Raw genomic sequence first — 15,669 nt, forward strand, 5'->3', positions numbered from 1 at the left:
TATATGCTGAATTGTCAGGGGCTGCACCTAAAAGGCTAAACCATTTTTGTTTTTTGTTTTTAACAAAAAGAACGATGTGTGGATGGCAATGACTCAAAAGATATATGAATGAAATGCTTAAGAGTACATATATGTATAACCGTATAATTTTGTAGTTTTCAGTATACAACTCACTCACCACATGCATATTTTCTGGTTTGAATTTTGGTTATAACACCGCGATAGCACAGCCACTAGTAGTAACTTGTTAATGGCTGAATATATATATTAATATAAGGATTTTGTTAAATCAATTGCGAATGAGTGTGAGATTCTGTCATTACGTGAGCTTGTGCAATCAGATTGTTAGAAGCGATTTAAGTTTATGTGCAACTGATCAATTTCCAAGGCATTTTTAAAGATCGGTTTCAAGTTTTAGGCATAAAAAGTGATATAAGAGCCTAGAATGGATGGCAAATAAGCAAATTAAGGTCGAGCAATTTGACGGACAAATTAAGAAAAAAGGTAGTGTGAATTTCTTGGTTCTAGAAAAGGTACAAGAAATCTTGTTGTTGAGCTCTTTACCATCTCGGGGAGGATCTCAAATAGACACTTTATAATTAGAGAATGTTACGAATGCATCAAAGTCTAAGTAGATAAATTAAAAGAGGTCAAGGAAACAAATGCTTGTCAGATTAGTGGTGAGGTTGTATCTTGTTCGTGTAATACCAGAAAAGAAAGAGATATTCAACATAAAGAACATAAACATATCAAGGTCCAAGTTCAACTCAAGTGTGGTTTGCTGATAGTGTAAGAAGGATGAACACATAGAGGACTGATAGAAATAATGGTGAATAAGTTGCGTTAGTTGCTAAGTTTCAGGAAATAGATAATTTGTCTATATCAAATCAAATTATTAAATATTAATGGGTTATAGTCCCATGCTGCTCTTGGCACATGACGTTCTGAAGAGAGCGGGTTGGCATCTTTTGTTTTAAATTCCATCCATTGTATCATTCGAAGTGTTTTTAAACATATTCAAAGTTTTGTATGAATGATGAACAAATAATAACAATCTATAAGTGAAAGCCACAACTCACTCTGCATAGGAAATTAAAAGGTATGGGAGGAAGACTGACAACCCTTTAGTGCAAATTTTGCTGAACCCAATATAGACCATGCCAATTTCTGAACCGCAGGATGATAAAATATCATGCAACTGACAAGAAAAAAGGTGAAACTCATTTGCATGCATCTTATTGAAGATGTCGTATGCCTATCTTGATCCTCACGATCAGTTGGATCACAATCTCTTTAGGAAACTGATAAGCAAGGTGGTCGTCCTGCATTGCATAATGGCAAGAGGAACAATGTAGGCCCACTTTTCTAAGGAGAACATGCGCTCCTCAACAAGCAGCCATCACTATATGTCTTGGAGACATTATATTACTACTCCACCTTCACAAGCGCCAGACGTACGTTAACAGAACATATTTTGGATAAGAAAATTGATATCAAGATAATGTTTTTTTTTTCATCGGTATTTAATAAAACGAAACAAAATTGGAAATGGGATCTGTAGCTTTATTTGCATGATTTATTTTCTATTTATATAATGTATTTGTTTAGATTAAATTAAATTTTTTTTTTTTTTTTTTGACAGCAAGATATTTACAGACTCATATTGACTCTGTAAACCAGATCGGTAACTCCGCATCCATGTGAACGACGAAAGACGGTTGTTTCCTAGCACAACGTGCCAAGCTATCCGCCCGTAGGTTCTCCGTCCGGGGTACATAGATGATATCCGAGTTGTGGAAACTTCTTCGTAGAAGCTTAATATCTTCCAGGTAGCTTTCAAATGCTGGCCATTCTTCTGGTTCCGAAACCATCTTCACCAATTGAGTTGGAAATTGATGTTGGAAATTTGGTTGAGTTCAAAATATAAAACTATTAGATTCTGTGTTAATATATTTGTGATAAATAATTAAAAATAAGAAATATGAAAGATGATTATAAATTTAAATTATTGATTAAGTGTCAAATTTTTGGTGCATTACTTGTTTAGATACCTTAATGAAAGATACTTTATTTTATTTTATTTTATTAGTATAGATATTATCTAAGCTAATATTAAACAAAATTGTGTTATTACTTAATAATTTTAAATACGAAACTACAAACTATATATATGAACCATAGTTTAGTCAAAACATTTGTGTTAGTGTTAAGTAGTTACGATTTTTTTCTTTATCAGCATATTTATTAAAAAAAAGTTCCTGTTTTGTTAAAAACTTCTACATCTTTCTCACCTTTGGTGCATTGGTTGTAAGAAAACATTCGATGAATGAAAGCAACTATCATTTTACATATCTATCTAAAAACTTTATAATAAAAAAAAAGAGAAAACACAAAGCAAAAAAGGTAGTATATATCAATATCTATCCAAAACCTGGATTTTTTGGGTGACGTGGCCCAACCAAAATCTCAATTTCTCTGCGGATCACGCACCATCTCAATACCTTCTGACCTTTTTTTATCTCTGTTGATATATTAAAACACCGTTACATATCAAAATCCATAATCCAAGAAATTGGCCTTTTTGTCGTTTTATTTCATCACCCATTACAAAAAGTCCCCATCTTTTCTTCTTCTACCTTCCACCACTGTCACACCGCCACCTTCTAAAGTATTGATTTTTCACTGTTCTTGATAACCTCAGTTTCTCTTTGTTTCTGACAAATCTTTTGTCAAGTCTTCTTCTTTCCTCCCTTTAATGGCTCTATCTGCATTTGCTTTTCCTTCTTACATAACAACCAAAGGAGGTTTAACAGATTCTTGTTGTAAATCAAATTCTCTGTCTTCTTCTCGATCTTTGTCTGCAGATCTTCCATCACCATGTCTGAGGCCAAACACCAGTCATGTAAGATTCACTTCAGATCAACTGTAGATTTGTGTTCTTTTTGAGATTTGGTAGTAACCCATTTGGTAAAATCTAGAATTAAGTAATGGGTTTACTTCATTTTTTGACAGAAGTCAAACAAATCAGACCCTTTTTGTATGTTAGTTTATTGAAATTGGACCAATGAGTAAAAGTTCTGGAGAAAATGACAGCTTTTTGTTCTGATGTTGTTGTTGTTGTGATGTGTGTTGTATTGTACAGTCAAACAGAAAGGCAAAAGTGAATGCTTCACTTGCAGAGAAGGGTGAATACTATTCAAACAGACCACCAACTCCATTACTTGACACAATCAATTACCCAATTCACATGAAAAATCTTTCCACCAAGGTAATAAAGAAAAAAAATGAATCACCATCAATCAAGCCTTTTGATCCATATCTTCTTTTGGTTTAATCTCATTGGCAGGAGCTGAAACAACTCTCTGATGAGCTGAGATCAGATGTGATCTTCAACGTCTCCAAAACAGGTGGACATTTGGGGTCAAGCCTCGGTGTTGTGGAGCTCACAGTGGCTCTTCACTACATTTTCAACACTCCACAGGACAAGATTCTTTGGGATGTTGGTCATCAGTCTTATCCTCACAAGATTCTCACCGGGAGAAGAGGCAAGATGCCGACAATGAGGCAAACCAATGGTCTCTCCGGTTTCACTAAGCGAGGAGAGAGCGAGCATGATTGCTTTGGTACTGGACATAGCTCTACCACAATATCTGCTGGCTTAGGTAAGCAAAAAGAATCCATTTGCTGTGTCCTTGTGGTAACAAGAAAATAAAACTGAATCATAAACTTTGGCTTTCCACTTTACAGGAATGGCGGTAGGAAGGGATTTGAAAGGGAAGAACAACAATGTGGTTGCTGTGATCGGTGACGGTGCCATGACGGCAGGGCAAGCTTATGAAGCCATGAACAACGCTGGTTATCTAGACTCGGATATGATTGTCATTCTTAACGACAACAAGCAAGTCTCATTACCTACAGCCACTTTGGACGGTCCCAGTCCACCCGTTGGAGCGTTGAGCAGCGCTCTTAGTCGGTTACAGTCAAACCCAGCTCTTAGAGAGTTGAGAGAAGTCGCAAAGGCAAGTACATTGCCCTGATCTCTATGAAGTTGGATAAAAAGATCTTAGTTTGTGTTGTTTATTGTTTGTTGTGTTATAGGGTGTGACAAAGCAAATAGGTGGGCCAATGCATCAGTTAGCTGCTAAGGTAGATGAATACGCTAGAGGAATGATAAGCGGAACTGGATCAACGCTGTTTGAAGAACTCGGTCTCTACTATATTGGACCAGTTGATGGACACAACATAGATGATTTGGTAGCCATTCTTAAAGAAGTTAAGAGCGCAAGAACCACAGGACCGGTTCTTATCCATGTCATAACTGAGAAAGGTCGTGGTTATCCTTACGCAGAGAGAGCTGATGACAAATACCATGGTAATATTGACTTATCTTTCGTTATATCTTAAGGAGTGTGACATTTATATTGATTATTTTTTCTCTCAGGTGTTGTGAAATTTGATCCAGCGACTGGTAAACAGTTCAAAACTACTAACAAGACTCAGTCTTACACAACCTACTTTGCGGAGGCGTTAGTGGCGGAAGCGGAGGTAGACAAAGACGTGGTTGCTATCCATGCAGCAATGGGAGGTGGGACAGGGTTGAATCTCTTCCAACGTCGCTTCCCGACAAGATGTTTCGATGTCGGGATAGCGGAACAGCACGCTGTTACTTTTGCTGCTGGTTTAGCATGTGAAGGCCTTAAGCCCTTCTGCGCAATCTATTCCTCTTTCATGCAGCGTGCTTATGACCAGGCAAGTTTCAACAACATTCATTTTTTTAAAAGGACTAAAAGATTATTAAGTGGTGATGCCTTTCTCTGTAGGTTGTACATGATGTGGACTTGCAGAAGCTACCGGTGAGATTTGCGATGGATAGAGCTGGACTAGTGGGAGCTGATGGTCCAACACATTGTGGAGCGTTTGATGTGACGTTTATGGCTTGTCTTCCTAACATGATAGTGATGGCTCCATCAGATGAAGCTGAGCTTTTTAACATTGTTGCAACCGCTGCTGCTATTGATGACCGTCCTTCTTGTTTCCGTTACCCTAGAGGTAACGGTATTGGCGTCGCGTTGCCTCCTGGAAACAAAGGTGTTCCTGTTGAGGTTGGGAAAGGTAGGATCTTAAAAGAAGGAGAGAGGGTTGCGTTGTTGGGGTATGGCTCAGCGGTTCAGAGCTGTTTAGGAGCGGCTGTAATGCTCCAAGAACGTGGATTAAACGTCACCGTGGCAGATGCGCGGTTCTGCAAGCCGTTGGACCGTGCGCTCATTCGCAGCTTAGCTAAGTCTCACGAGGTGCTGATCACGGTTGAAGAAGGGTCTATTGGAGGGTTTGGATCGCATGTGGTTCAGTTTCTTGCATTGGATGGTCTTCTCGATGGGAAGCTCAAGGTTACAACTCTTTACATAATATAATTTGCTGTCTCTTTTTCGAAATCTAATGGTTTTTTAATTTGCTGTTGTGTCGTTTTGTTACAGTGGAGACCAATGGTATTGCCTGATAGGTACATTGACCATGGTTCACCAGCTGATCAAATGGCTGAAGCTGGACTCATGCCATCTCATATAGCAGCAACTGCACTTAACTTAATCGGAGCACCAAGGGAAGCTCTGTACTGAGTGTAGAATCTGTGGAAAACATATACAAGAAGGAAGTCATTTGGCTGAGATGGTAAAGACAATGTGTGTGCAAAGATTAGTTGTAATGTAAACTTTGTTAAGGGGTGTGTGTGATTGAGATCGAGCTGTACAACCATATCTAACATCTTTGTAAAAATCAAATATTCCCTCCGTTTTTAATAGATAACGTTTTAGAAAAAAAAAATTGTTTTTAATTATAGGACGTTTTCAGCTTTTAATATAAAATTTACTAATTTTGATGTTATATAATTTTTTATGTTTTGCAATGTTTTTTCTATTTGGTTGAAATATGGTTGGTTAAATAGTTAATTATGTTTTTTTGTTTATAAAAAGAAATCGAAAGAATACATTTTCATCTGTTTTTCATATAAACCTTTGGTTGAGATGTCTGGGAAGTTGGAACAAGGAGTGTTGATAAATTAGACAGTCGGTCGAACCGGTAAACGGGCTAATTCCTTCCTCAACGTTGAGCCACGGTCCGACCCAGACACATTAATAACATGTGCTAAACCTGCTTACATTCACTATTTCTTTTTCAAATTACACCTCCATTCTTAAAAACCGGCTCAAGACAAACGATTTACAAAAACAAAACAAAAATTCATATTTTTTTTAACTTGAACAATTAGATGGGAAATAATAAGTGAATGAACAAGAAATACAAAACTTGTCATTCTAGAAACTCTCGACTAGAAACTTTTTTCTAATTGATTTAGATATTAAATGAAATAAAACGAAATGCCAAACTACGCTTACGAAATAGTACACTTGGCGTTAGGGTTCTCGTCACTGAACAGCATGTACTTCTCTTTTTCCTTTTGCTCATCACTGTTTGGTTCGAAAACCACTTCAGGTCGTGCATTCTCTTCTGTTTTAACTTCTTGAACCACTTCAGTTTCTTCATCTTTCTCTTTAACAACCTCAACTATTTCAGGTTCAGGATCTTTCTCTTCTTCCTTCACAACCTCCACTCCTTTGCCGCCTGTTACTTTTTTGAGTTTTTTCAACAACTTCTCCAGGTCAAAACTTCCAGAAACCGCAACCTTTTGATTCTCTGTATCCTTCGTATAAGATTCAACTCCTAATAATCATTCATATACACATCATGCAAACATAAATGTTACAACGTAGCATCATATTAATTATCGTCAATTCTATATATTTACACTATGATAATCAAATATGTTGACAACAAAACAATAAATATAAATACTCTCTCCGTTCCTAAAAGATTTACTAGAGAAAAATTTTATTTCAAGAAAATACATATTTTATATTTCCAATATAATATTTGTAAACTAATAATGAGAAATTGTGAAGTTCAAGAACCATTAATTATATTTCTTAAAATTTTATTAGTTTAAAAATATAGGAAATATAAAATTACAAAAAAATTATGTATATGTAACTAAATTTTAATATGTTTTATTAAAATAAGTAAAAATTCTAAAATATAGATTTTTTAGGAACGGAGAGAGTATGATTCTACCTTTGAAGTTGGAAATAACAGCAATCATGCCTTTCTCGCATTTGTTACAATCTGGTATCTTCAATTCAACATCCAATGTACTAGAAAATATCGAAGAATAGTGAGTTGTAAACATAATTTTCTTAAACATGTTACAAATAGAAATTATACTTACCTAATAATGATATTTTTTCCTGAAGGCGGAAAGCAGCAATTCATCTTCGTATGTTTGAAATAGCGAAAGAGACCAAGTACGCAATATTTCCAGCATAAATATATTCAAAAGCCTAAAACACATATATACACACTCAGGCATATTAAACAGAGAAAAACTATTATTTTAAACGTATATGCACACATAAAGAAAAATACAATACTTAACCAGAAAAGCAATTCATAGTATAATAATACCCAATCATTTATAAAGACCATATATGATTCATATGTGTTTAATGTTTGTATATAGTATTATATATTTATATTAAATATGATTCTCTAATCATGTGATAAGAAAAAAAAATCTCAACTTAATCAAATTAATGAATTTTGCAATTAAACATAAAACTTTACTCAATTTCATTGCTTGTTTTATAAATATATATTTCTTATATTTAACTTTCTCAATTTTTCTATTTTTTTTATAAAAAAACTTAATTTTCATATATTCTTAGATTTATTTGTTTTGATTTATCTCTTAAAATTTTATGTGTACATAAGTAAAATTTTAATTTATCTAAAACAGCTATGCATTATCAGTTATTTTAGAAATGACTGTCTTAGAAAAGCTGTATTAAGTTTAAACTAAACGTGTGTCTATAAATCCAAAATAAATATATAATAAAATTCAATGAGAAAAATATTATCCAACCAGCTAATGATACATAAGTTCATTATATTTAATAAAATTGGCTAACTATATGTTAAATAGAGATTAAGAAAATACCAAAAATTAGGCATAATTTTATAAATTCTGACACATTTTACACGTATATTCCTGGATTGTTTGTGGGGGAGTAAAATAACAAAATTTTGTATTAATTATCTACTAAAATTTTAACTGTAAAATCCAATATCGAAAATGATAATGGAAAAATTTATATCCAGTAATTAAGAGATATAAGTTTATTAGATTTTATAAAATTATTTATCTAATTTGTTAGATACAGAGTTAATAAATATTACTCCTTCAGTTTCCAAACATCCATGACTTAACAAAAATATTTCAAGAATATAATTTTAAAAATATTTTAATGCATTTTTATTAGGTGATGATGGTAAGTTGTAAAATTTGAAAAATTAATTATGTTTAATGAATTTTTATTGGTGAAAGGGTTGAGAAATAGTTAATCATAAACAATAATACATTTATGATTAAAATTAAAAATTTAATCGATCTTGTATATGATAAGTGTGACCACAAACTAGATAACAAGTGATAACCATCAAATTATTTAGGTTCTCATAATGCCGGTCCAGTTTGTATTGGGATCAGTACTGATATATATACACATATATTATGTTATGCAAAATATTCATCTAGACGCGAATTTCTCTAGGGAGATACAAATTAAATATTGTAGTTGTAGCCTTGTAGGGAATAGTTACAAACTTGTAAATAGTTTATCCAAATCAATCTGTCTACCTCCCTCACTCCTATACTCCCTTGGACCTGCTGGCTTATCTGGACGACAAGAAACAAATTGATTTTTGAGGATCAGAATTCTGCTCCTGGTGAAAGAGTTACAAAAGGCATCATCCTGGCAAGAGAATGCAATCTGGCTCAAGCAAAGAAACCAAAGCAGATGGCGAATTTGCATGACCCGATCTTTCTGCAGCAGCAACCACCTCTGATGGCGCAATCACGTCCCTCCAACACGATCAATTGAAAGACAGACACGTCTTGGGATAAGGAAAACAAGGAGAGCATGCCTCACTTGGATATTGACGAGTCCAACGAGATGCAACAAGGCACTGAGATACAAGAACCGGTCGCTTCACCTCTGATGGTTGAGGCACTAGCTGTTAGATCAGGGATCATCATGGCAGCTTCTCTGGAGTTCTCACACCTCTATGTTACTGCTATCAGACACTTCAACGTTCATCAGAGCTATCACCAACAAACAACAGGAGAAGGAAATCTTCAGAATCGTCTTCAACATCCAACAGATCTCCTCTATTTTTCAATCTATCTCTTTCGATTAATTTCCTAGAACACAGAATTTGCAAGCAGATAGCTTAGCAAAAGAAATCCTACGCTCTTTCTTTTTTGGTTGCATCAGGCCTTTAATGGACTAAATAAGACTCTAGTTTGGACTTCACCCACTTTCAATTAATATATGGTTTTGCACCAAAAAAAAGTTTATCCAAAAGTATACTTTATGAAATCTGTAGAGAGATAGAGATGTAAGTTGTACAATAAATTTTCCAAGAAAGATTGCTATTTTATCATTATGCGGCTGCTGCTTTCAGATGTTTGCAATATGAAAGTAACTTTTTAACATTTGCATCCCCAAAAAAGGAAGTAACTATTGTCTTTCTCAAAAAAAAAATTGTCTTTAAAAGGTTGACCCCTGAATGTCACAAAAAGAGAGTAAAGATTGGCCGGTGGAAAAACGCACTAATGGGAAAAACGGAAAAATAAATAAAGTCCATAATCCATATAAACACGTTGGTTCTGAGTTTTGGATAGGGTTGGACAATCAGGATCTCAATTATTGGTTCGGATTCATTTGAGTTTCAGATTTTCTGGTTCATAATTTCAGTTCCATTTAAATATTTTAAAACTTCCGATTGGGCTCGATTCGAATTTAGTCAAATTCAGTTTTGATTTAGTTACTGGCTGCATCCACAGTACTTTTGGTTTCAGATATATTAATCGAGTTATCGTTTCTAAAAATATTTATTTGTATTTGATTAAATTCAATATATTTTCAGTTTTTTCAATAAATTTGTGTACCTGGCTTCATGAAAACATATTATGTTCTTTCAAAATAATTTTGGGAAACTCGTCTATCAACCATAGTCACTGAACCATATATGACAATGTCAAACATATCATAACATACCAAAACCTTGTATGAAAAAGAATCAATACATAATGAAACGTAAGCAAATTAAAATTGACAACTACGAACTCTATAAACGTAAAAATATTATTTAAACTTTAAAATAAAACAGCATTGTTTAAAATTTATGAGTAAACTTATTCATAACTGAACTTTATATGTAATTTTCAAAACATAAAACATAAATATTTACCAAATACCAAAAACATAAACTACATGTTTGTGTAATTATTCATGCAATAGATAATTATTACATGTATTTGGATACACATTCGGGAATGAGATTGTATTTGGTACGACTTCTTTTCCGGATTTTGAATTTCTCAGATTTTTTATGGATATATATTTGGATTCGGATCGGATAAAAACTCATAATCCAAAATATCATAAAGCAATATCCATTCGGTATTTATGTCAGATTTGGATAAGTTTGAATTTATTTTTTAGTTCAATTTATAAGTTTGGATTCAGTTTATTTATCCAGCCATAATTTTGGACATGCCTGTGACATTTGAAAATTTCTTAACCATGAGAAAAAAAATAGAAATAAGAAGGACAAATCTTATAAATAACATTTTTTAGTTTTTGTCAATGTACGGAGACTTTCTTTAAAATTGAATATTATTTTGAGAAAAATAATAACATAGCAACATTCTTATCGATTGGGATCTCAATAAAAAAAGATTCTTAATAATAAATTATTATTATCTTAATTAGTTTTGTTTAACTAATTAAATTTAATTATAAATTAAATATCTGAGCTATGGAAATAAGGTTCTCTATGCTATCAAACGAGAACTTTTTCTTGTTCTCCTTTCATTTTGTTGGTTAAGTTATTAAGTTATTACATGTTGGGATTTATTTAATCCATGTCTAATTCGATATTGTTGTCAATTTTGGACCTTAGACAAACTACTTTTAGTTTATTTTCCAAATGTCTAATTTTCTAACGTCGGATATAGTTTGACATATCACGTTAGATACTTATCGTAAACTTTGAGATGGAGTTGCTTTAAGCGTCGACTACGGATGGAATTACGGTCAAGATAGGTTATCATTACATATTCGCTGTCGTGATCACTGCCTTATCATATACAGGTTCAACTTTCAAGGGGACGATCTTCCGTCTTGGTTTATTCAAGACAGCTTGCCTTAATTATTTATTTTATTATTCTATTTGTGGTCTTCCTTTTTCCCTAATTGTACAATAAACAAATTGTGCCTTGCGTATTCTTTCTTGCGGATTTTGTTATAACTGTGAAAGTGCTCATCAATTATTGAAGGCTCACTTAACTTACTTTTTTCGAGAAAGACTCACTTAACTTAACTTAGTCCTACACTATATTAACTAACCTACAATCTGCTAAGTTTAACGAATCATCAACGACGTATACTTATGAGATCAGGAAACGTCATAATTACGATAGCATGACTTGATACCAAAACGGTCGATGGATTGAAACTCGTCCAACCAAAAATTTAGTTTCTGTTTTTAAATAGTTTGTATATTATCTAAGTCTATCAGTTTGATTTTATATTATTATACTAACACATGCATGATTCATTTAAAATATGTTTGTAAATAAAATATGAAAAATCTAGTATGTCCAAGTTAAACGTTCAATTTGAACCTTTGTCAAAATCAAAACGTTTAATTTTAACCAATTTGTATGAATTTAGTTCAGTAATAAATTTTGGTATTGACCATAAACCGATCTTGTTTTACTGAGTGCATCTTGCTTTGGTCGTTAAATTAAGTGGCCAAGTAAAATCTACTTTATTAAAACATCTACTTTATTAAAACAGAAGTACACTTATAGAATAACCCTAAAAGTTACATAATATTTACAGTCAAATGCCATTGAGAATTAAATTAGTTTTACATTAAAAATAATTGTCTTTTCCACTTATTCATTGTTTTCCTAAAATAACTCAAACTAACCACAAAAAAAAGAAACATATTATTAATAAACTCAAACAAACTACATATTTTTAAATAAATGAACAAACATAAATAATTCTCCTGCAGTATCGACACCCTAACATTGCTTATTATATAAATCTCATCCTTAGCTTACGTAACCTGCACGAACATCAAATTATATAAGTAATTAAACTAAGAAAAATTAACAATGATTCTCACACGAGTTGAACAATTTCAGTTCACTTAATTTCACGGTGGTGTCTGTAGCATATTTGTAACCACTTTATTATATTGAAATATTCCACTGACTTCCCTATGTCCAAATAATTAATAATCATTATCTATCTTATTAAAATCTAATATTTGTGAATTGAAAATCTTTTTCCCTAACAATCTTCGGAAAAAAAATAGAAATATTTGCTGAATTTACTAATTTGTTTCTAAATAAGATTTCCCCTTCAATTTCGGAACAAGGAATATATATATATATATATATATATATAATTTGATCTATAACTACTAAACAATAAACATAATATTCGAATTTCAACACCATATTCTGCATACTAATGCAAACAAGAGATGCCTTACGAGGGTGGTTAAGATATTTCCTCAACTTTAGCGTTTTGTATTGCGTTAAAAAAATTGACCCACACACTTGCGGAACAAGCATAAAATCTTATCATTTCCTATTTCAAATCATAACCATTAAGATTTTACCATAATTTCAAAAACAAGAAACATAATCAACAAAATATTCTTTTCATTTATTTCACCTAATATGCCTTGCAAAATAAGCAAAGATATTTATTCTCAACTAGGGTATTGTCTCTCTACTATATATTCTATCCGAGTACAAACTCATTCTACACATTCTTTTACGACTTACCTCACAAAAAAATCATGTCTGCTAACAAAAGATTTCATTTGATCAGCGATCTTAAACCCTTTAAGGAAGTGTGGCATGTTCAAGTAAAACTGATTCACTCATGGATACAAAACCCACCTTACGCTGATGAAACATTAGAAATGGTTTTAACTGATCAAACTGTTAGTTCTACTCTTTGTATTTTTTTGAATTTTAGTAAAGTAGATCAGGATGATTAAGTGATGATCTAAGATAAATAACAGGTAAAACATTAGAAATGCCACGGTGTGATCAAATTATGTTACAGCAATATTTGTATTATGTGATGTATTTTTGTCATCATTTGTATAAAAATTTGATACATTATATAAAGTGTGAAAATTTTTAATTGCATTACGTAAACAGAAAAATACACCCGCCCGGTCGGGCGGGTCCAGATCTAGTTTCTTTTAAAACTGAATTGAATTTGTTCTTTTAATAGATTTGTTACAGAAAGACTATATATGGATTGTTTATATGATTACATGGCAAAGTTACCCTTTACATATTTATCTGGCCGAAACAAGTCAAGATAAAGATGTGTTTATCCCCCACGCTTTTTCTTCAACATATCTTCTTTCATTTCTCTTTCCACGTTCATATGCCTATTCACACAAATTGAAGGAAAAAGAGATCTTGGTTTTATTATTGTAATTCCATTAAATAGCTTCATCAAGTGCTAAGTATAATTAGGTGTCAAAAAAAAACTAAAACTATCGACACCATAAGCGATCATATATATTCGTTCCTGCTTCTTTCTTCAAAATTTTTAAACTTCACAACTTAAAATATTTTCAATAACAGTAGATTTTAGAGTACTCTACGAAATGTTAACTTCAATAACAATGAATTTTAAATGAATTTTTAAAATTTTTATTTGAATAACAGTGAATTTGTTATTTTAATACAAATCACCTAAAACTTTCAGTTGAATACACCCCTTAAAAACCGGTGGCTAGTTTTCTTTATTCTTCTCTGCACATATAAAACACATCCTTAAGAAAAAAAATCAATTTTCACTTGGAATCAAACAATCAACCATTCCTGTTTTCTTCATTTCTACACCAAGTTTATGTACGGCAGTATTATTTCTCAATTAATTATTACAATGATGAACGCAGTATGTACCTCGGAGGTTCAAGGTCCGGTTAGTTTATATATATCGTTTAGCTTTTTTTTGTGCAACATATATATCGTTTAGCTAATTAAAGTTTAAATGCAAATTATTAAAATATATGAGTGACAAGGTGAGAACGATGTCTTTGTTTTATATTACAGAGCTAGCAGCCTAGCCCTACACAATACGAATACATATCCGCAACTTCATTCAAATTTTTGTTTTGTGTAAATACCATTTATAAATTTGTTTTCCTCCCTTGAAAGGAACTTATGTTTAATTACATTAATCATATAATAAAAGCCGACAAAAAAAACACACGTGAAAGAAAGCTTTGTGGTGATAGTCATGCTATGGCTGGAAATAGCGAAACCAAACAGCAAGGTAGGATTGCTGGATGGTTTGAGGTCGTGCTGAGCGTTGATTTTGTGAAGTGTTTCAATCCCAAGAATGTAGTTTTCTTTGACAACTTGGATTTCTCTAATCAGAAGCTGAACTGACCTACTTGATGAGTTATGCAGTCTCAAGTTCCTCTCACGCCAAAGAATGTAGCATACCGCATGTAGCAAAATCTTGCATACTAATTTAACTTTCCCATTTTGAGAAGCCTAAGTCCAAACTTCACTAGAGAATGAACATTGAAAGAACAAGTGTGCTCTCGATTCATCGCAATACTGCAAAGACGAAAGACACTTGGAACATTCATACCCCACCCCAGTAGCATGTTCCTTATATTGAGAGTTACAACCTATGCCAAGAAAGCATGCTTTGGGATATTAGAGCTAAACCAGACTGACTTAAAACCAAGGAACTGGAGAGGTGGATAAATAGATTATTAAGTCCCTTGAATGAAGATGAAGAAGATTCCTGGAGTATGCTAAACTTCATTCAAATTAGTAGCGATAATAACCCTTTTTGGAAGAAAAAAGCCAGTTATGAAATGACATCTTATACGAGCATTCACATTACTGAGTATCTCACAAGAAGTTTTCATATAAATAATATTAATTGTTTAAACATAATTGAGTTAAATATTTAAATTAGTTATAAAATAAATTAAACTAGTTATCAAGTAAAATATATAATGAAAATATCTTATAATTTTTATTGAATATCTCAAACCAGAACTTTGTATCTTTTCCTTTTCGTGAATGCGCTAACCCCTAATCAATCTATCATATACCAAAGGAAAGAAATAACTTAAAATGTCAATTTCGGACTATCGTATTTGTTCGTAAAAGGACGGTTGTCTCTTTTTGTAGACATGTAATTGTTGTATACATTAATACATACATACAACAATTTAACGTAGTTTTTTTTTTCTTGTAACTTAACAATTTAACGTAGTTTCACATTAACAAATACGCTACCAATAACATTGACCACCAATAAAGATGAGAACGCCAGAAGATGTGATTGCTACATATATATTATGAACGTATTGACTCTTAAGATATTCAAACATCGCTGCCGTGTCCGGAACATCCACCATCTTTTTCCCATGACCTTGTATTATAATAATATATAACTATTAGTTTACTAATGACAATTC

The 15,669-nt window shown here is 32.6% G+C and overlaps 2 protein-coding genes across 2 annotated transcripts; one reads left to right on the forward strand and one right to left on the reverse strand.

Moving 5' to 3' along the window:
* The first annotated feature begins 2,547 nt into the window (after window positions 1-2,547).
* LOC125607096 (1-deoxy-D-xylulose-5-phosphate synthase, chloroplastic) lies at window positions 2,548-5,880 on the forward strand. Its single transcript, XM_048776777.1, has 8 exons — window positions 2,548-2,902; window positions 3,143-3,268; window positions 3,347-3,662; window positions 3,748-4,019; window positions 4,099-4,372; window positions 4,442-4,749; window positions 4,821-5,387; window positions 5,475-5,880. Exons 1-8 carry the CDS (start codon window positions 2,756-2,758, stop codon window positions 5,613-5,615), a joined length of 2,151 nt encoding a protein of 716 aa, XP_048632734.1. The 5' UTR covers window positions 2,548-2,755; the 3' UTR covers window positions 5,616-5,880.
* On the reverse strand, window positions 5,629-7,409 carry LOC106442468 (heavy metal-associated isoprenylated plant protein 19-like). The gene is made up of 2 exons (XM_048776778.1): window positions 7,126-7,409; window positions 5,629-6,717 (listed from the first exon to the last, which is right to left on the reverse strand). The coding sequence occupies exons 1-2, from the start codon at window positions 7,253-7,255 to the stop codon at window positions 6,389-6,391; spliced, it is 459 nt and encodes a 152-aa protein (XP_048632735.1). The 5' UTR covers window positions 7,256-7,409; the 3' UTR covers window positions 5,629-6,388.
* Between the last annotated feature and the right edge of the window lie 8,260 nt (window positions 7,410-15,669).

The sequence above is a fragment of the Brassica napus genome, chromosome A3 (assembly GCF_020379485.1).
Source record: "Brassica napus cultivar Da-Ae chromosome A3, Da-Ae, whole genome shotgun sequence".
NCBI lineage: Eukaryota > Viridiplantae > Streptophyta > Magnoliopsida > Brassicales > Brassicaceae > Brassica > Brassica napus.